This window comes from Mustelus asterias, chromosome 16 (genome assembly GCF_964213995.1).
Source record: "Mustelus asterias chromosome 16, sMusAst1.hap1.1, whole genome shotgun sequence".
In the NCBI taxonomy this organism is placed as follows: Eukaryota; Metazoa; Chordata; class Chondrichthyes; order Carcharhiniformes; family Triakidae; genus Mustelus; species Mustelus asterias.
Window position 1 is genome coordinate 16,331,833 of NC_135816.1, and position 20,381 is coordinate 16,352,213.

Sequence of the window (20,381 nt, forward strand, 5' to 3'; positions counted from 1 at the left end):
CAGATAGTGTGACATGAACCCAAGATCCCGGTTGAGGCCGTCCTCATGTGTGCGGAACTTGGCTTTCAGTCTCTGCTCGGCGCTTCTGCATTGTCGTGTGTTGTAAAGGCTGCCTTGGAGAATGCTTACCTGAAGATCAGAGGCTGAATTCCCATGACTGCAGTCACAGTCTTCACGACACACGACAACGCTGAATCGCCGAGCAGAAACTGAAAGCCAAGTTCCGCACACATGAGGATGGCCTCAACCGGGATCTTGGGTTCATGTCACACTATCTGTAACCCCCATGATTTGCCTGGGCTTGCAAAATCTCACTAACTGTCCTGGCTGGAGATAATACACATCTCTTTAACCTGTGCTTGGCCCACTCTCCACTCACATTGTCGGTACCTTTAAGACTTGATTACCTGTAAAGATTCGCATTCCAACCATTATCTTGTAAATTGAGTTTGTGACTATACATGCCCTGTTTGTGAACACAGCTCCCACTCACCTGATGAAGGAACAGCGCTCCGAAAGCTTGTGGCTTGTGCTACCAAATAAACCTGTTGGACTTTAACCTGGTGTTGTGAGACTTCTTACTGTGCTTACCCCAGTCCAAAGCCGGTATCTCCACATCATCACATGGACTTGCACATGTATATAAGATTCTGCATTCTAACCAACAACAATAAGCTGAAGATGCTGTAATATTAACCAGGGAACTGTTCAGCACCTTAGCAGCAGCAGTACCTGCAGCTTGATTGACACAGGGACGGGGCAGACTGGAAGTTCCGCCCCCTTTCCCCGGTTTGGTGAGCCGCGCCTGCGCAGTGAGGCGGCGTGTAGCAATTTGAGCGGAATCAGCTGGAGCTGAGTGGAGTCAGGGTTGTGGGTTCGGGACCGGGGTTCGCAGTTTGTGACTGTTGTAAGTTCAGGTCTTCGGCTTCCTCTCCCCCCTCATATCCTCACACAACCTGTTCCTCAGTCAGCTTTATACCCTCCCATTCCCACCCTCCCCCCGATTTTCCTCTGATCCTATTTTTGTTTGCGGCGGGTTTCTCTTTCGTTTTCCATGCGACACGTTTTGAACATTTCTGTGAGCTTTCCCTGATAGGGGAACAGTCAATTCACACCTGAATCCCACCAACTGCCTTCAAAAACATCAACTTCCTGCAAGGTGATGAGCTCAAATACTCTAAAAATACTCCTCATCAGTCGAAAGTTTGCTCAGCAGATTTCTTCTCAAAGTGTTTTAGTTTGGAAGGGAGGGTTGTGAACTGCATGTGAAGTAGAATTGATGAAGGATGAATAATTTCAATTCCTCAAAATGTCCCAAACTACACCCCACTGATGAAGTGTGATCACTATTGTTGAGGGAAATGTGACAGGCAATTTGCACTTAACAAGCAGTAGAGAGATAAACAGACACTTCTGTTCATGGGATGTGGGCATTACTGATCAGACCAACATTTGTTGACACCCCTATTGCCCTTCAGAAGATGGTGGGAGCAGCTGCCTGAAACCACCGTAGCCCGTGTGGCGTAGGCATTTCCACAGTCATGGAATCACACAGTGCAGAAGAGGCCCTTCGGCCCATCGAGTCTGCACCGACATGCATGAAACACCTGACCTCCCACGAAATTGTGTTTACCAGCACTTGGCCCATAGCCTTGACAGTGTTTGTTTGGGGAGGGAGTTCCAGGATTCTCACCTGAAGTGATTGCTGAGATATTTCCAAGTCAAGATGCTGTTGGATTTGGAGGGAGCTTGCAAGGTGATGATGTTTCCACGCATCTGCTGCCTTTGTTCTTTGAGGTGGTAGAGGCTGCGGGTTTGCTGTCAAAGAAGTGATTTTAGTTAAGGGATGAATATTGACCAGGAATCTCCGCAGTTTCCTTTGAAAAACAGTGCAATCTGGTGTGCAAAGAGAAGCTGTATGTCTAATTTCTGTCAGTTGTGTACTCAAGTTTCTCCCAAGGTGAGTTTATGTAATATTACACAATCAGTATGCCAAAGCTGACCCAGCCTTATAAGCTAATTACTGATAAATTCAGTTAGTTCCTGTGAGAGAGGTGAAGTTTATACCTCAAAGTACCAAATTCCCATGCGAAAGAGAAACAACAACTTATAAGAACATAAGAACTAGGAGCAGGAGTAGGCCATCTGGCTCCTTGAGCCTGCTCTGCCATTCAATAAAATCATGGCTGATCTTTTCGTGGACTCAGCTCCACTTACCTGCCCACTCACCATAGTCCTTAATTCCTTTACTGTTCAAAAATTTATCTATCCTTGGCTTAAAAACATTCAATAAGGTAGCCTCAACTTGTGATTTGTACGGCACCTGAGGGTGTTCCATTTTCCATTTTACTACAAGATGCAACAAATCCTCAAAATCAATAGAGTACAGTGTGATCATTATTCCACATATACCTACCGAAGGAGGGAGTGGGGCCAGGGGGTGTTGGAAGACAAGATGGAGAGCAAGATATCAGAAGTGGAAAAATAAAAAAATGGATGAATCAGATGAAAAGATAAAATTAAATAAATGGTGAAGGTAGAGGAGAGAGTCATGCTCTTAAGTTGTTGAACTCACTGTAAAGTGCCCAGTCAGAAAATAAGGCGCTGTTCCTTCAATTTTCGTTGGGCTTCACATGAACATTGCAAAAGGCCATGGATGGACAGGAGAACAGAGTGGTGTTTTGAACTGGCAAGCAACAGGAATGTCTGAGTCCTGCTTGTGGATGGACCGAAGGTGTTCTGCAAAATGGTTACCCAGTCTGCTTTTGGTCTCTCCGTAGAGTAGACCACACTGGGAGCAACGAATGTAATAGCCCAGATTAAAGGAGGTGCATGTGAAGCGCTGCTTCATCTGAAAAGAGTGTTTGAGCCCTGAGATGGTGAGCAGGGAGGAGGTAAAGGGGCAAGTTTTGCACCTTCTACGATTGCATGGGAAGGTGCCTTTGGCGGGTGGGTGAGGTGTTGGATGTAATGGAGGAATGGACCAGGGTGTCCTGGAGAGAACAGTCCTTGCAGTGTAACTGGCTGTCAAATGATTCGAGATATCCTGAAGATATGGTGTGATTATCTGCAATTCGAAGACTATCCTATCCTTTTAGTGCTTTCTAAGCCTTCCTTCTGTTCACAAGTTCCAAGATCATGGGTGGGAGTTTCCGGCCTCGCCCGCCCCAAAACCGGAAACTCCTGCCCAAGGTCAACGGACCTTTCCATGGTCCACTCCTTGCCCTCTCCAATTCCCGTGGCGGGCGGGACGGTAAAATTTGCCCCACTTTTCACTCTTTTTCTTAAAATTTTGAACTGTTGCAATAAAGTTGAAGCTTCTCCCACAGTCCCCCTGCCCCCCACACAAGTTGATGAAAGTCTTAAAGAATGCAATTTGTAAATTAATTTCAAGCTCTTGGACACATCCATTGGGATTATAGACTGTCTTCTCGATGTTCGAGATGTGGCAATTTTTGTGTCCACATTGTAGTTTGAGAGAGTTTTTGCACCCTGTAATACAATAACTTGAATGACAATGGTCTGAGATGTGAAATTCCTCCTGTGCTCTGTGATGCATATTTTAACACTGGATTCCACGGCTGCGAAATGAGTCAAGACTTGACACATTGGGCCAAAGTTTTCGCACATTTTATTACTTCAGTAGTGTGTGACCTATGGTACAACTAAGTTCCTGGTGCTGAAAGGAAGTATCTTTGAAATCAAAAGAAGCTTTCCCTGTGTCCACCACAGACACTGTCCCACTGAGAAGGGACTCTGGTGAGTCACTGCAAGGTCTTTGTTGATTTGCAGGTGAGAAATATGCTGTGTATTGCCCTGTGTGGTGGGAGTGTGTCACTGTCCACTATGGTTCTGAGTTTGTCCTGTGGGGAATTTAAAACTATGACTACTGTTTCACACACATTGTTGGTGAACTAAAAGCAGTAAATGGCAGTAATAGGTATTAATTATAATTAACTTGTTGCATTCACATTGGTAAAGAAATAGTGATGAACAGACCTTTTCTGTTGAGGGAGAAGAAACTTGGGTGAGCTATAGAGGGGAATTAGAATAGTTTGATGCTATTAAAGGAGATTTATATATTTTTAAAAATCAGTTGGACCCTAACTTTACCTGGTGTGCACATGTACAGATGTTCCAACAGAGTTTTCTGGATTGTAGTTAGAAGTGGGAACCCTTGGGAAACCGTTTCTCTAATCTAGGGGCTCAATTTACTGTGGCCTAACTGATACCGGGAGTAGGCCATCCAGTCCCTCAAACCTGTACTACCAGTCAGTTAAATCATGGCTAATCTGTTGTAACTCCATCTACTGCTTTGGTTTGGCATTCGTGAATACCTTGCCTAACAAAAGTCCCTGTAAATCTATTGTTTTTAAATTTTTGATGACCTGTTTTTTTTGGAGGGGGAGGGGGGCAGTTCCAGTTTTCCTCTCCCCTTTGTGAGAAGAATTCTTTCCTGACATTACTCCTGGCCTATCTCTGATGGCCTAACTTTGATGTTAAGCTAATGCCCCTTTGTTCTGGTCTTCCTCACCTGAGCTTCTGTTTATCCTGTCAAATACATTAATCGTTTTATACACATCAATTAGATTGCTGTTTTAATCTTGAATCCCCAAGGGAATGCAAGCCTAACTCTGGAACCTCTGCCTTCTTAAATTAACCCTTGCAGCAAAGATTTGATTTGATTTATTATTGTCACATGTATTAACATACAGTGAAAAGTATTGTTTCTTGTGCGCTATACAGACAAAACATGCTGTTCATAGAGAAGGAAACGAGAGAGTGCAGAATGTAGTGTTACAGTCATAGCTAGGGTGTAGAAAAAGATCAACTTAATGCAAGGTAAGTCCATTCAAAGGTCTGACAGCAGCAGGGAATAAGCTGTTCTTGAGTCAGTTGGTACGTGCCCTCAAATGTTTTGTATCTTTTTCCCGAAGGAAGAAGGTGGAAGAGAGAATGTCCGGGGTGCTTAGTTATGCTGGCTGCTTTGCGAGGCAACAGGAAGTGTAGACAGAGTCAATGGATGGGAGGCTAGTTTGCGTGATGGATTGAGCTACATTCATGACATTTTGTAGTTCCTTGCGGTCTTGGGCAGAGCAGGAGCCATACCAAGCTGTGATACAACCAGAAAGAATGTGGTTAATACATGTGACATGAAGACATGTGACATGAAGTTAATACATGTGACATGAAGACATGTGACATGAAGTTAATACATGTGACAATAATATATCAAATCAATTCAAACATGGGGATTGATCCTGTGACCTTTCTTGGCCAGTGTACCTCTTGGGGCTCTATAAATTCACCAATAAATTGGTGAGCAAGGAGCTGCATTTTTTTTCCTTCCAACTGCTATCTTGGAGAACAGGAATTTGAGCCACTGATTTGCTGCACTCTGATGTTATACTATGTTTATGAAATCACATTTGGTCAAATGCCCGTGAAATGTCGCTGAAAGCTTTTTGCTCAAAATGGGAAAATATGGGGCTCTAAATAATTGCAAAGCATTCAACCTGCTTAATACTTGTACTTCATGGCTTATGACTTTACATTATCGATACAGATAGAAAAATAGAAGGAACTCACTCCCTAACAGCACTTGGGCTGAAACTGCACCACAGGGACTGCAGGAATTCAGGACACATAGAAACTAGAAGCATGGGTAGGCCATTTGGCCCTTTGAGCCTGCTCTGCCATTCAATATAATCATGGCTGATATTCTATCTCAATGCATTTTCCTGCTTTCTCCCCATACCTCTTGATGCCATTAAAATCTTAAAAAAAACTCTTGAATGCACTCAATGACTTGGCCTTCGGTGGTAGAGAATTCCACAATGCATTACCCTTTGAATGAAGAAAACTTTTCTCATCTCAGTTGTAAACAGTCTACCCTGTAACCTGAAACTGTATCCCATGGTTCTAGGTTCCCCAACCAGGGAAAATATCCTCCTGCATTTTACATGTTCAGCCCTGTTAGAATTTTAAACATTTTAGCTCCTCCAATCCTTCTAAACTGTAGTGAATGCAGACCCAGTTAAACCAACCTCTCCTCATAGGACAGTCCTGCCAACCCCGGTATCAGCCTAGTGAAATCTCGCTGTACTCCCTCTGTAGGAAATATATCCTTTCTTAGGTAGGGAGCCCAAAGATGCATGTAATATTCCAGGTGTGGTCTCAAAAAGGCCCTGTATAACTGCAGTAAGGCATCCCTACTTCTGAACTCAAGTCGAACATACCACTTGTCTTTCTAGTTGCTTGCTGCGCCTGCCACTCGACTTTCATTGACTGGTGCACAAGGACACTCATATCTTTGTACATCCATACTTCCCATGGGATGTACATGGGAAGTATGGATGTACATTTAATCACCATTTAAATAATACTCTTCCTTTCTGTTTAACTTCACATTTAGCCATGTTGCACCGTATCTGTCATGTGTTTGCCCACTCATTCAAGTTGTCTAAATCACCTTGAAACATTCCTTGCATCCTCCTCACAACCCACAATTCCACACAATTTTATGTCATCAGCAAACTTGGAAATGTTACCTTTGGTTTCTCTCATCCAAGTTATTTGTATATATCATGAACAGCTGGAGCCCAAAAACTTATCCATGCAGTACCCCACTTGTGCCTGCCACTTGGACGAAACTCTCAGAAAAAGAACATTGCTGATCAACACCTTCATGAGGGCAATTAGGGATGGGCAATAAATGCTGGCCTTGTCAATGACTCCCACATCCTTCAAATGAAAAAAATAATGAAGGGAAGTTAGGGGAATGTAGCATGGTTTTAAACTGGCGTGCAGGTTTGGCTGGTGCTTTCCTTAAAGAAGGTCTCTTGATTTTCAATTGAACAAACATAGGTAAGGAATTGAGATTCTTTTATAAATCAAATAAATGATTTCATATTCTAGGTTCAACATTGTATGTTTACAAGATCAGAAGTGTTTGAAGCTTACAGACCAGCAAGATGTCCAAAATTGAGAAGATGAGCATCCAGGGTGTGAGGAGTTTTGGGATAGATGACAAAAACAAACAAGTTATCTCCTTCTATACTCCATTAACTGTTCTGGTGGGACCAAATGGTGCTGGAAAAACGGTAAGTTCTACAGCTGGAATATTGGAATCTGACTTTGGTCCACAATGTTGTGATGTATCTTTGAAGGGGTGTCTTTTTAAACTGCTGTCCATCACGAGACAAAAATATATGTAGCTTCTAGCAGCAGAAGTGCACACATTGACACATTTAAAATGAAGCTGGAACTGGGACTAACTGGACCAGAGACCATTCTGCAAAAATGGGAGCCAGCTTGTGAATGCAAAAGGAGGTGATGGCAGATGTGGCTACTGGGAGGTGGCAATTCATAGAAAGAGGAAATGGTAGGAATTGAATAGAGGCAAAAACAACTGGGAGGGTTTGAGTGGGGGGATGTACTGATTCTGGGAAGGGAGGTAGAAGAGCATTGGCTGCGTTGCAGTCGCAAATGCAGGATCGGGTTTGATTCGAGGTAACAGCAAAAGCTCTCTTGGACTACAGTTTGTCCACATCAGCGATTGTCATCATGACTGAATTAAAAATATGGCATTGAACAGTTATACAACAAGTTTGAATATGCAGGATTATGGGGAGAAGTTGGGACAATGTCACTATGTGAGTTGTTCATTTGGAGTCTTGGTACAGACATGTTGGGCCAAATGGCCTACTTTTGTGCCGTAACAATTCTATAATGAATAGCACAGCAATGATAATTGAGGAAGAAGGCGATGCAATAAATTGGTTTCAACACAATATAAGGTTTTTGTTTCCTATGTTTTGACAATTTGTTTTATAGTAACTTATCAAAAAACATGTTGTGGAGTTCTGAACAATTTTCATCTTATAATTTGCCAAACTTACTGTAATGGAATCAAACATTTATTTCGTTGGTGTATGTTTTACCTTTTGTCCTGTTGCAGACAATAATCGAGTGCCTGAAGTACATTTGTACAGGTGACTTCCCACCTGGAACCAAAGGACAAACATTCGTACATGATCCAAAGGTAGGGCAGATTTATAAAAGCGCACATGACATCTTGAACTCAACTGAAATAATTTACTCCGTTCCTTTTGCTTAAAATTATTTTTATGATTCAGGAGGTGAGCAAGCAAGTTGTACCTTTCTGTAAAATTCCAACACTTCTCCGTTCTTGGGGATAGCGATCATAACTCTATCTCCTTTATGCTTGCATTGGAAAAAGAGAGGATCAGGCAAGCTAGGAAAGCGTTTATATGGAGTATGGGGAAATATGAAGACATAAGGCAGCAAATTAGAGGAGTAAATTGGAAGGAGGTATTCTCGGGGAAACATACTGAAGAGAGGTGGCAGTTTTTCAAGGAATGTCTGTCTAGAGTTCTACAGGACAACGTTCCGAGCAGACAGGTTAAAGGAACCGTGGTGCACGAAAGCTGTGCGGGACCTAGTCGAGAAGAAAAGGAAAGCATACAAAAGGTTCAGAGAGCTTGGCGAAGATAGGGATTTAGATGAGTATACGGCTTGTAGGAAGGGACTAAAGAAGGAAATTAGGAGAGCCAGAAGGGGTCACGAGAAGGCCTTGGCAGGTAGAATTAAGGAAAACCCTAAGGCGTTCTATAAATATGTGAAGAGTAAAAGGGTGAGACGTGAAGGAATAAGGCCTATAAAAGGTGAAGGCGGGAAAGTCTGTACGGAACCAGTAGAAATGGCAGAGATCCTTAATGAGTATTTTGCCTCGGTTTTCACAGAGGAGAAGGACCTGGGTGGATGTACTGCGGGCTTGCGGTAGACTGAAAAGATTGAGTATGTGGACTTTAAGAAAGAGGTTGTGCTGGAATCTTTGAATGGCATCAAGATAGATAAGTCGCCGGGTCTGGATGGGATGTACCCCAGGTTACTGTGGGAGGCGAGGGAAGAGATTGCAGAGCCTCTGACGATGATCTTTGTGTCGTCGATGGAGATGGGAGAGGTGTTGGAGGATTGCGGATGTGGTTCCTATTTTCAAGAAGGGGAATAGGGAAAGCCCAGGAAATTACCGACCGGTGAGTCTAACCTCAGTGGTTGGTAAGCTGATGGAGAAGATCCTGAGGGACAAGATTTATGAGCATTTAGAGAGGTTTAGTATGCTCAAGAATACTCAGCATGGCTTTGTCAAAGGCAGATCGTGCCTTACGAGCCTGGTGGAGTTCTTAGAAAATGTGACTAAACACATTGACGAAGGGAAAGCAGTAGATGTGGTTTATATGGATTTTAGCAAGGCGTTCGATCAGGTCCCCCATGCAGGGCTTCTAGAAAAAGTGAGAGGGCATGGGATCCAAGGGGCTGCTGCCCTGTGGATCCAGAACTGGCTTGCCCAAAGGAGGCAGAGAGTGGGTATAGATGGGTCTTTTTCTAAATGGAGGTTGGTCACCAGTGGTGTGCCCCAGGGATCTGTTCTGGGACCCTTGCTGTTTGTCATTTTCATAAATGACCTAGATGAGGAAGTGGAGGGATGGGTTGGTAAGTTTGCTGACGACACGAAGGTATGTGGGGTTTTGGATAGTCTGGAGGGATGTCAGAAGTTACAGAGGGACATAGATAGGATGCAAGACTGGGCGGAGAAGTGGCAGATGGACTTCAACCCAGATAAATGCATAGTGGTCCATTTTGGCAGGTCAAATGGGATGAAGGAGTACAATATAAAGGGAAAGACTCTTAGTACTGTAGAGGATCAGAAGGACCTTGGGGTCTGGGTCCATAGGTCTCTAAAATCGGCCCTGCAGGTGGAGGAGGTGGTTAAGAAGGCGTATGGTGTGCTGGCCTTTATCAATCGAGGGATTGAGTTTAGGAGTCCGGGGATAATGATGCAGCTATATAAGACCCTCGTCAGACCCCACTTGGAGTACTGTGCTCAGTTCTGGTCGCCTCATTACAGGAAGCTGTGGAAAAGATTGAAAGGGTGCAGAGGAGATTTACAAGGATGTTGCCTGGGAGAATCGCCCCCTTAGTCTTGCTTCTGTTTGACAGAAGATCTGTAGTTTGGGAATCCTAAAGGCATGCTTGGATCTGATGCTGCTTTCCTTTATCATCAACAACGACCCAACTCAATGCTGATAACGAGGCAGGCAAATATTTTTAATAATGCCCAAATTTCATTTGCCTGGAAAACGGATTCTGTGTTTCAGAGGTTCTTTACATTAATGTAGGGAAACAGGATGACTGATAATTTAACCCATAGAAGCAGAACTATACTTTTAATTGTCCTCATTATAAACATTTTGGTTTAAAATGGTAGTGCTTAGAGCTCTTTAGTTTTATTCATATTATTAAAAGAACTAAAATAATCCAACTTCCATTGGGAGTGGACTGGTAGAGTTGCAACTAGACTGTGCTAGCATTTTGCCAATGTGTTTTTTGCTTCCTACGTTCAGCTTAACTTACTGTCAGACAGCCTAAGGTACAGTGGTCTTGTGTCGCATGCCATTGCGGTGATGTGGACATATGAACATGCAAATCAGGAGCAGGAGTAGGCCGTGTCGTTCCTTTGCCCTGTTCAGCCATTTGATACGATTGTGGCTGAACTGATTATGGCTTCAACTGTACTTTCCTGTCTACCCCATACCCTTTGACACCCACGTCAATTAAGAATCTATCTAACTCAGCCTTAAAACATATCAATGACCCTGTCTCCACTCCTCTCTAGCGAAGAGAATTCCATAGACTAACAATTTTTGAGAGAAAGGAAATTCTCCTCATCTCCATCTTTAATGGGAGACCCCTTGTTCATAAATTCTATGCCCTAGTCCCACTTTCTCCCAGAAGGGAAAACATCCTTTCAGTCTCCACTCTTCAAATCGCCTCAGGATCTTATATTTTTCAATAAGATAGTCTGTTATTCTTCTAAAGCCTGCCTAATGCAACTCCTGCCGCCGCACCCCCCCCTCCCCCTCCCCGCCCCCCACGCCGTCCCGGTCAAGTGAAACTTTTCTGAACTACTTTGAAGCAAATATGTCAGCCAGGATTCTCCCAAAGCAATTCTGTGTCGAATTTGCATGAAAACTGGAGTAAATCATGCTGTTTTTTCCAGTGGGGATTTGAAAATGAATCTCCCATACTCTGTGCGCTGCTGAGTGCACTAGCAATCATCACGTGAAAAATCAGGAGGTGGGGCCTATTCCCGCTGGAGAGGTCGGCAGCAAAGCGCTGAGTGGACCACAGCGCATGCACCGATTTGTCAGTGCCGAGATCAGCGCATGCACAGTGGGCCCTGTCTGTTAGCCTCCTGATCGTTGGCCAGCCCCGTGATCCCCATTACGCCGGCTTTCTAATCCCTCCCACGGCCCGATCACTTGCCCTGGCTCCCCCGCGCAGCACTCCGAAAGCTAGTGGCTTGTGCTACCAAAAATACCTGTTGGACTTTAACCTGGTGTTGTGAGACTTCGTACTGTGTTTACCCCAGTCCAACGCCGGCATCTCCACATAATGTGATAAAATGCCAGAGGATTCATCGTTGTTTTTTACTGTACCAAGTGAGGTTCTCCATTGTCATTAGGCTTATTTACTTTAAAAAATTCAATAAATTTGTTAAACAGGATTTCCCATTAGTAAAACCGTGTTGACTTGTTCTGATCAATTGGTGCCTTTTTCACAAAAAATGGAGAACCTCTTTGCGTGGAAATGCAGACCTTAGTCATTGTGCGTAAGCATATTGAAGATGCTTACTGTGTAAAAAAAAATTTGAAACCTCCATTTCTAGCACTTAAAGCTCTGTTTGGAAAACAGAATATTTGTGTTTTTGTTTCAATTGCTGCCACCAGGTATGTTCTGAAAAGCACAATGTCAAAATGCAAGCCTTTCTTTACTGTTAATGTATTGCATCTGTGCAGTGATGCTGTGTTGGAGTCTTCCAGTCCAAGATTTAAAGTGCTGTTGGGCTTAATGTTGATATAAGCTGATAGAACATCCAGACATTGTATTCATACTACCAACATTAAGATTACTTTTGGTACTTAAGTAATGACTAATTAATACAGGTTGATCACCGAGCTGATCATCTAGATACACTATTTACTTGCCCATTTTACTTCTGTACCCCTTCTGAATTTTATGAATGTTCAGGGTGCATTTCAGTATCTTTAGTGTCAGCTGTGGCTCCATTGGAAGCACTCTCACCTCTGATTCAAAAGGTCGTTGGTTCAAGTCCATTGGAGTGCAATAGTCTAGCCTGATACTCCAGTGCAGTATTAGGGGAGTGCTGCACTGTTGAAAGCTGTTGACCGGAAAGTTATGGCGGTTCACGCCGGTGGGATCTTCTGGTCCCGCTGCAGTGAACAGAGATTTGGCTGGGCACCAAATTCTCCGACCTTGCTGCAGCAGGAGTGGGGCGTGAAAGGCCGGTAAGGTTGCATCCATTGTCTTTCAGGTGGAATGTTAAACTGAGACCTTTCAGCTGGATATAAAAGATCTGCTTCATAGACGAGCAGGCAAGATATCTCAATCAATATTACCAGAACAGACGATCTCATCTTATCACTTTTTTGTTTCTGGGAGTTTGCTGTGCGCAAATTGGCTGCTGCATTTCTCACATTAAAACAATGACTACACTTGTAATTGGCTGTAATTAAAACAGGGAAGAGTGCAACAGGTCTGGCAACATGTGTGGCGAATCATAGAATCCCTGCAATGCAGAAGGAGGTCATTCGGCCCATCGAGTATGTACTGACCACAATCCCACCCAAGCCCTATTCCCGTAACCCCACATATTTACCCCGCTAATCCCCTGACACTAGGGTCAATTTAGCAGGGCCAATCAACCTAACTCACACATCTTTGTAGTGTGGGAGGAAACCGGAGCACCCGGACGAAACCCACACAGACACGGGGAGAATGTGCAAACTCCACACACTTGCGGGATTTTCCGAACTCAGGACAAGCACGGCCGGAAAATCCTGCCCCAAGTTTCTTTTATTTCTCTTTGCATGAGAACCAACAGCCTTTGCAGTCTTTTTCACAGTCCAGTTTCCCTAGTTTTGTTTGCAAGTTTTTGCAATGGTGCAAACCCAAAGGTTGAAGCTGCTGGTGACCTGTAGAAGCTATCAACAGCTTATATGCATGATATTTTAATTGGCATTTTGAAACTATAAGATGAACAATGTTGTTTACCTTTAATAAAGGTTGCCCATGAAACTGATGTGCGAGCGCAAATCCGTCTCCAGTTTCGAGATGTGAATGGAGGAGTAGTGGCTGTGCAGAGGTCAATGCTTTGCACACAGAAAGGAAAAAAGATTGAATTCAAAACGCTGGAAGGGGTGATCACACGAATGAAGTGAGTGCAGTAGAACTTGTGCATTATGTAATTGAATTAACCAGTCAACCATCCCTTCACAATTTAGTGTGATTATTATTTAATTTCTTGTGATGTTGCTGAAGGAACATTGGGATTTTGCTCTGTACCAAGCATGTATTGGTCAGTGACCAAGTTCTTGGTAACTGTTGCAGTGACAGCAATGGAGAGGGAGAACCTCTGATTTCACAAGTGCTAGCGAAAGTTTGGGGATCAACATTCGCAGCTTTTGGCTGCCGCTTCTTTAGTCAGCTTGGAAACATGCATCATCGCTTTACAAGCTGTGACTATTTTGAGCCAGATTAGTGTTGGGAAAATTGGTGAAATGTGGAAGGACAACAACATTTTGTGGAATAAATAGTGAGTGTCCCACCAGAAGTAGTGTGTCTCTCTTCCTATTCAATTTGGAGTAAGTAGTGAGGACCCTGCTGTCCAATTGTGGTGTAGATGTCATCGTAGTCATGCCAGTTTGTGTCTCAGATAGTTCTACCTTGGAGAGAGAATGTAGATTTAGGTAGATTTTTTGGGGGGGAAAAGGATGGTGTTCAGAAAAGGAGAAGTTTTGACAAATCCTTGAAAATCTTTTGCAATTTTTAAAGGCACGGAGAGAAGGTCAGCTTGAGTTCGAAATGTGCAGAGATGGACCGGGAGATGATCAGCGCATTAGGTGTATCAAAAGCTGTGTTAAACAACGTCATCTTCTGTCATCAAGAAGATTCAAACTGGCCTTTGAGCGAAGGAAAAGCTCTGAAACAGAAATTTGATGAGATTTTCTCAGCTACAAGGTGAGTTATTTCCTCCTCCCATTTTCCAGAAACTTTTTATTTGGATGGGTGGAGTTGAGTGCAATCTTCCGGCAATGACCTGGGTGTTAGTGAATGTCTTAATTTGAGGAAGTCAAATTAAGAAGTGCTTATTGTCTGCTTCTTGACATTGTATGTACTCACCTACAAACATCAGGGAAGAACTGTTGGACTTCATTACCTCCAATCTATGCATGCCAGTGGATTATGATGGTACTTTGCCCCACATGCGCACTCTGATCTATTTCTGATTTTCATGTAAGGTTTCATTGAACAGTCTGTCCTGTCATGATCACAAACTTGACCTTAACTTGCTAAGTATCCAGGATGTAGTGGGCCCAGGGTGAACAGCTTTCGTTTCTGGGGAATAGTTCTCATGAATCTTTATCACTCTTCCAAATTAATATTTGGGCACTTTTCTGAAACAGTGTTGTATGGGTTTCCTTAAGGTGCTCAGGTTTCCTCCCACAGTCCAAAGATGTGCGGGTTAGGTGGATTGGCCGTGATAAATTTCCCCTTAGTGTCAGGGAGATTCGCAGGGTAAATATGTGGGGTTGCAGGAATAGGGCCTGGGTGGGATTGTGGTTGGTGCAGACTTGATGGGCCGAATGGCCTCCATCTGCACTGTAGGGATTCTATGATTCAATGAAAACAGACTAACCAGGTTTGTTGTGAATGCTTAGGATGCTGGAAATCTGAAATAAAGACAGAAAATACCTTGCAGCAGTGCTGATTCTGCAATGAAAATGCATTCCTGATGATTGACTGTGTTTGAAAATGCAAAAGTGAACATGCAATCAGAATGTCTTCAGAGGTTTACTGTGAACAGCCAGGTTGAATGAATGCCTAATCTCTATGTTGCTCTATTACTGCAGATATATTAAAGCATTGGAAACATTGCGCCAGGTCCGCTTGAAGCAGTCACAGTCGGTCCGGGAGTATCAGGCAGAGCTCAAGTACCTGAAGCAGAACAAAGAAAAAGCCTACGAAATTCAGGGTCAGCTGGTTGACAAGGAGACCCAGCTGGCTGCTTCAAAGGAAAATGTCCAATCAATTGAAAATCGGATTGCTCCCTTAGAGGTGATGTTTTTTCATTGTAGCCACTTGTAGCCTGGAAGGTTTTATCTGAGTTTCTTTCTATATAAAATAGCAAATATATGTGTGGGGCAAGGGAACTGAAGAAGAATTTTGTTGGCAGATATTGTTTTCCTTAGTTCTTGAAAAAAAATCAGTGGTGTTTAAATCCTGTTTGAAAGGTGTCATGAAGTCAAATAAATTTGGTGTAAAATACATATGTTAGCCAGCCTCTCCACCTCTGAGTGGAAGCTTTCCACCTCCAAACAGACCCTCACATGAGAAGAAGATTCTGCCCATTAACCATGATTCTCTGTCCACAGACACTGCCTGACTTGATGATTATTTTATGTTACTAATGTTTTATGCTTTTGAATGTGTTTGGTTAGGAGGTGTCATGCTAATAGGTTGAGTGGAGGAAGACTGATTAGTGTAGTCAATGGGAGATGGTGGGATAATGGTAATGTCACTGGATGACTAATCCAGAGATCCATGCTCATGCTCTGGGGATAAGGATTCAAGTTTCACCATGGCAATTGGTGGAAATTAAATTCATTTACTAAAATCTGGAATTGAAAGCTATCATTGATAGTGGATTACGAATGCCCTTTAGGGAAAGAAATCTGCTGCCTGACTTGGTCTGGCCTGGTCTGGCCTGCATGTTAGTCTAGATCCACAGCGATGTGGTTGACTCAATCCAAGGATAATTAGGGATGGGCAACAAATACTGGCTTTGACAAATGCCCATATCTCATCAGAAAATAGAAAAAAGATTCCCAATTATGCATATATACCCCACTTGAGAGTGTGCAACTGCTACTGGGTATCCAAATTGGGCAAACAGATTTGTTCTATTATCTGATACCTGGAGAACAAAGTAAATATCAATTCAATTGAATTTCTCTTGGGAGAAATTCTGGCCACAGGGAATACTGTGTACTATGATTGTCTTCTTTTGTGATAATTCACAAATTATAATTCATTAGCCATCAGCGATAGTGATTACATCAAGAAGAATCCTTCCGCAGGAACATGGGCTTTGCAGCTTCTTCATTGTTGTGACAATAAAAGGACAGAGCGTTGAATGAATCTGTCCCTGATGCCATCTACTTAATAGAATATGTATTTAACTGAAGATTGCAAAGATACTAAGGGCATTGAAAATGTACACTCCTGCCAGGTTGGATGCTAAAAGAATGGAATGTGATGAGCCAAATGGCCATTTGTCACCCAGTCTTTATTATCTAGATACCTAAGCAAGTTAGAATCATAGAATCCCTACAGTGCAGGAGGGGGCCATTTGGCCCATCGAGCCTGCACTGACAACAATCCCACCAAGGCCCTATTTCCATTACCCCACATATTTACCCTGATAATCCACGTATTTACCTTGATAATCCCCCTGACACTAAGGGTCAATTTAGCATGGCCAATCCACCTAACCTGCGCATCTTTGGAATGTGGGAGGAAACCGGAGCACCCGGAGGAAACCCATGCAGACACGGGGAGAACGTGCAAACTCCACACAGACAGTGGCCCGAGGCCAGAATTGAACCTGGGTCCGTGGCGCTGTGAGGCAGCAGTGCTAACCACTATACCACCGTGCCAGTTGATTGTCATGTCTAAGAAACATAAGTGAATTTTTTGAGGAAGTGACTGATTTAGTAGACCGGGAATGCCAATGAATGTAGTTTGTATGGACATCCAGAAGGCATTCAGTAAAGTTTCACATAAGAGACTTGTGGCTAAAATAAATATTCATAGAATCTAAACAGAATTATTAGTCTGTTTAGGGGACTGGTTAGGCGTTAGAAGACAGAGAAAAGATGATGGCTATGTACTCTATTGGAAGAGAGTGACTCGTGGTGTCCCAAAAGGATCTGAGCTGGAGCCTTAACAATTCAATATATTTATTGTGTATTGGAGAATGCAGCAGACAGCTTTATACCACGTTTGCTGATGACACAAGAGACTGATGTCATGGTAAATAATGTAGCTGCAATTATAAATATTGCAAAAGGTCATTGATATTAATTGATTGGGCAGTTGGGTTTCAGCACAGATAAGCTTGAAGCCAAGAACAGCTAGATATAAGGAAGCTTTAAATGGTGAAACTCTAATAACAACAGAGGTCCAAAGACATTTACGGACACACAGATCAATAAAATGTAGTGGTTGGCTGCAAAAAAAACCAGTAAGTCAAGTAGAATGTTGGACCTTGAATCTGGAGGCCTCGAACATAAATGGGAGGGCGTTTTGCTTTAAGTTATACAAAGTGCCGGATTGAACATATATGAAGTATTGTGTAAAGTTCTGGGCCACACATTTTAGGAAGATATATTGGCTTTGGAAAGGAGTGCAGCACAGATTCCCTGAATGTTACCAGGATTTCAAGGGTTGGATTGTGTAGAAGGATTACAAAATCTAAGCTTTTATTTCCTGGAATATAGAAGGTTAAGAGGTGATTTTCTGGTGCTTTGTAGGATTTTGAAAGGAATCAATTAGGTAAGTGGAGAAAGTTTTCCAATAGGTGGAGAAGTTAAAACAAGGAGTCATAATCTTCTAATGTCCTGGCAGTTCTGAATAAACTGAAGGTCGATAAGTCCCCTGGGCCTGATGAAATATATTCTAGGATTCTTTGGGAGGCAAGGGATTAGATTGCAGAGCCTTTGGCTTTGATCGTTGGGCCTTGCTGTCCACGGGGATAGTGCCAGAGGACTGGAGAATGGCGAATGTTGTTCCTCTGTTTAAGAAAGGGAATAGAAATGACCCTGGTAATTATAGACCGGTTAGTCTTACTTCGGTGATTGGTAAATTGATGGAAAAGGTCCTTAGGGATGGGATTTACGACCATTTAGAAAGATGCGGATTCATCCGGGATAGTCAGCACGGATTCGTGAAGGGCAAGTCGTGCCTCACAAATTTGATTGAATTTTTTGAGGAGGTAACCAAGTGTGTTGATGAAGGTAGGGCAGTTGATGTCATATACATGGATTTTAGTAAGGCGTTTGATAAGGTCCCCCATGGTCAGCTTATGATGAAAGTGAGGAGGTGTGGGATAGAGGGAAAGTTGGCTGATTGGATAGGTAACTGGCTGTCTGATCGAAGACAGAGGGTGGTGGTGGATGGAAAATTTTCAGATTGGAGGCAGGTTGCTAGTGGAGTGCCACAGGGATCAGAGCTTGGTCCTCTGCTCTTTGTGATTTTTATTAATGACTTAGAGGAGGGGGCTGAAGGGTGGATCAGTAAATTTGCTGATGACACCAAGATTGGTGGAGTAGTGGATGAGGTGGAGGGCTGTTGTAGGCTGCAAAGAGACATAGATAGGATGCAAAGCTGGGCTGAAAAATGGCAAATGGAGTTTAACCCTGATAAATGTGAGGTGATTCATTTTGGTAGGACTAATTTAAATGTGGATTACAGGGTCAAAGGTAGGGTTCTGAAGACTGTGGAGGAACAGAGAGATCTTGGGGTCCATATCCACAGATCTCTAAAGGTTGCCACTCAAGTGGATAGAGCGGTGAAGAAGGCCTATAGTGTGTTAGCTTTTATTAACAGGGGGTTGGAGTTTAAGAGCCGGGGGGTTATGCTGCAACTGTACAGGACCTTGGTGAGACCACATTTGGAATATTGTGTGCAGTTCTGGTCACCTCACTATAAGAAGGATGTGGAAGCGCTGGAAAGAGTGCAGAGGAGATTTACCAGGATGCTGCCTGGTTTGGAGGGTAGGTCTTATGAGGAAAGGTTGAGGGAGCTCGGGCTGTTCTCTCTGGAGCGGAGGAGGCTGAGGGGAGACTTAATAGAGGTTTATAAAATGATGAAGGGGATAGATAGAGTGAACGTTCAAAGACTATTTCCTCGGGTGGATGGAGCTATTACAAGGGGGCATAACTATAGGGTTCGTGGTGGGAGATATAGGAAGGATATCAGAGGTAGGTTCTTTACGCAGAGAGTGGTTGGGGTGTGGAATGGACTGCTTGCAGTGATAGTGGAGTCAGACACTTTAGGAACATTTAAGCGGTTATTGGATAGGCACATGGAGCACACCAGGATGATAGGGAGTGGGATAGCTTGATCTTGGTTTCAGATAAAGCTCGGCACAACATCATGGGCCAAAGGGCCTGTTCTGTGTTGTACTGTTCTATAATCAAAACTGGGCTATTTCTCAGGGAAGTTAGGAAACACTTCTTCCTGCAATGGATGGTAGAAGTGTAGAAAACTCTCACTCAGAAAGCTCGATTTCAGCTCACAGTGGTAAGATGCAGGATCCCACCATTGTTTGTAATATATATAAATGATTTGGAGGAAAATGCAACTGGATTGATTAGTAAGTTTGCGGACGACACAAAGTTTGGTGGATTTGCAGATAGCGATGAGGACCATCAGAGGATACAGAAGGATATAGATCAGTTGGAGACTTGGGCGGAGAGGTGGCAGATGGAATTTAATCCGGACAAATGTGAGGTAATGCATTTTGGAAGGTCTAATACAAATAGGAAATATACAGTAAATGGCAGAACCCTTCAGAGTATTGATAGGCAAAGGGACCTGGGTGTACAGGTACACAGGTCACTGAAAGTGGCAATGCAGATGGAGAAGGTAGTCAAGAAGGCATACGGCATGCTTGCCTTCATCGGCCGGGGCATTGAGTTTAAAAATTGGCAAGTCATGTTGCATCTTTATAGAACCTTAGTTAGGCAACACTTGGAATATAGTGTTCAATTCTGGTCGCCACACTACCAGAAGGATGTGGAGGCTTTGGAGAGAGTACAGAAAAGATTTACAAGGATGTTGCCTGGTATGGAGGGCATCAGCTATGAGGAGAGATTGGAAAAACTTGGTTTGTTCTCACTGGAACGATGGAGGTTGAGGGGTGACCTGATAGAAGTCTACAAGATTATGAAGGCCATGGACAGAGTGGATAGTCAGAAGTTTTTTCCCAGCTGGAAGAGTCAATTACTAGGGAGCACAGATTTAAGGTGCGAGGGGCAAGGTTTAAAAGAGAGATACGCAGCAGATTTTTTACACAGAAGTTGGTGGGTGCCTGGAATTCGTTGCCGGGGGAGGTAGTGGAAGTAGATATCATAGAAATCATAGAATCCTACAGTGCAGAAGGAGGCCATTCGGCCCGTCGAGTCTGCACCGACCACAATCCCACCCAGGCC

The 20,381-nt window shown here is 43.3% G+C and overlaps 1 protein-coding gene across 1 annotated transcript in view; it reads left to right on the forward strand.

Annotated features, from left to right (window-relative positions):
* The first annotated feature begins 811 nt into the window (after positions 1-811).
* The window catches only part of rad50 (RAD50 homolog, double strand break repair protein), a 121,095-nt gene continuing 101,525 nt past the window's right edge, over positions 812-20,381 (forward strand). The window contains exons 1-6 of the mRNA XM_078230691.1: positions 812-907; positions 6,919-7,103; positions 7,961-8,044; positions 13,170-13,321; positions 13,939-14,124; positions 15,018-15,222. Of these exons, the coding sequence (XP_078086817.1) occupies positions 6,975-7,103; positions 7,961-8,044; positions 13,170-13,321; positions 13,939-14,124; positions 15,018-15,222 (756 nt within the window). The 5' untranslated portion in view covers positions 812-907; positions 6,919-6,974. The remainder of the gene's footprint in view (positions 908-6,918; positions 7,104-7,960; positions 8,045-13,169; positions 13,322-13,938; positions 14,125-15,017; positions 15,223-20,381) is intronic.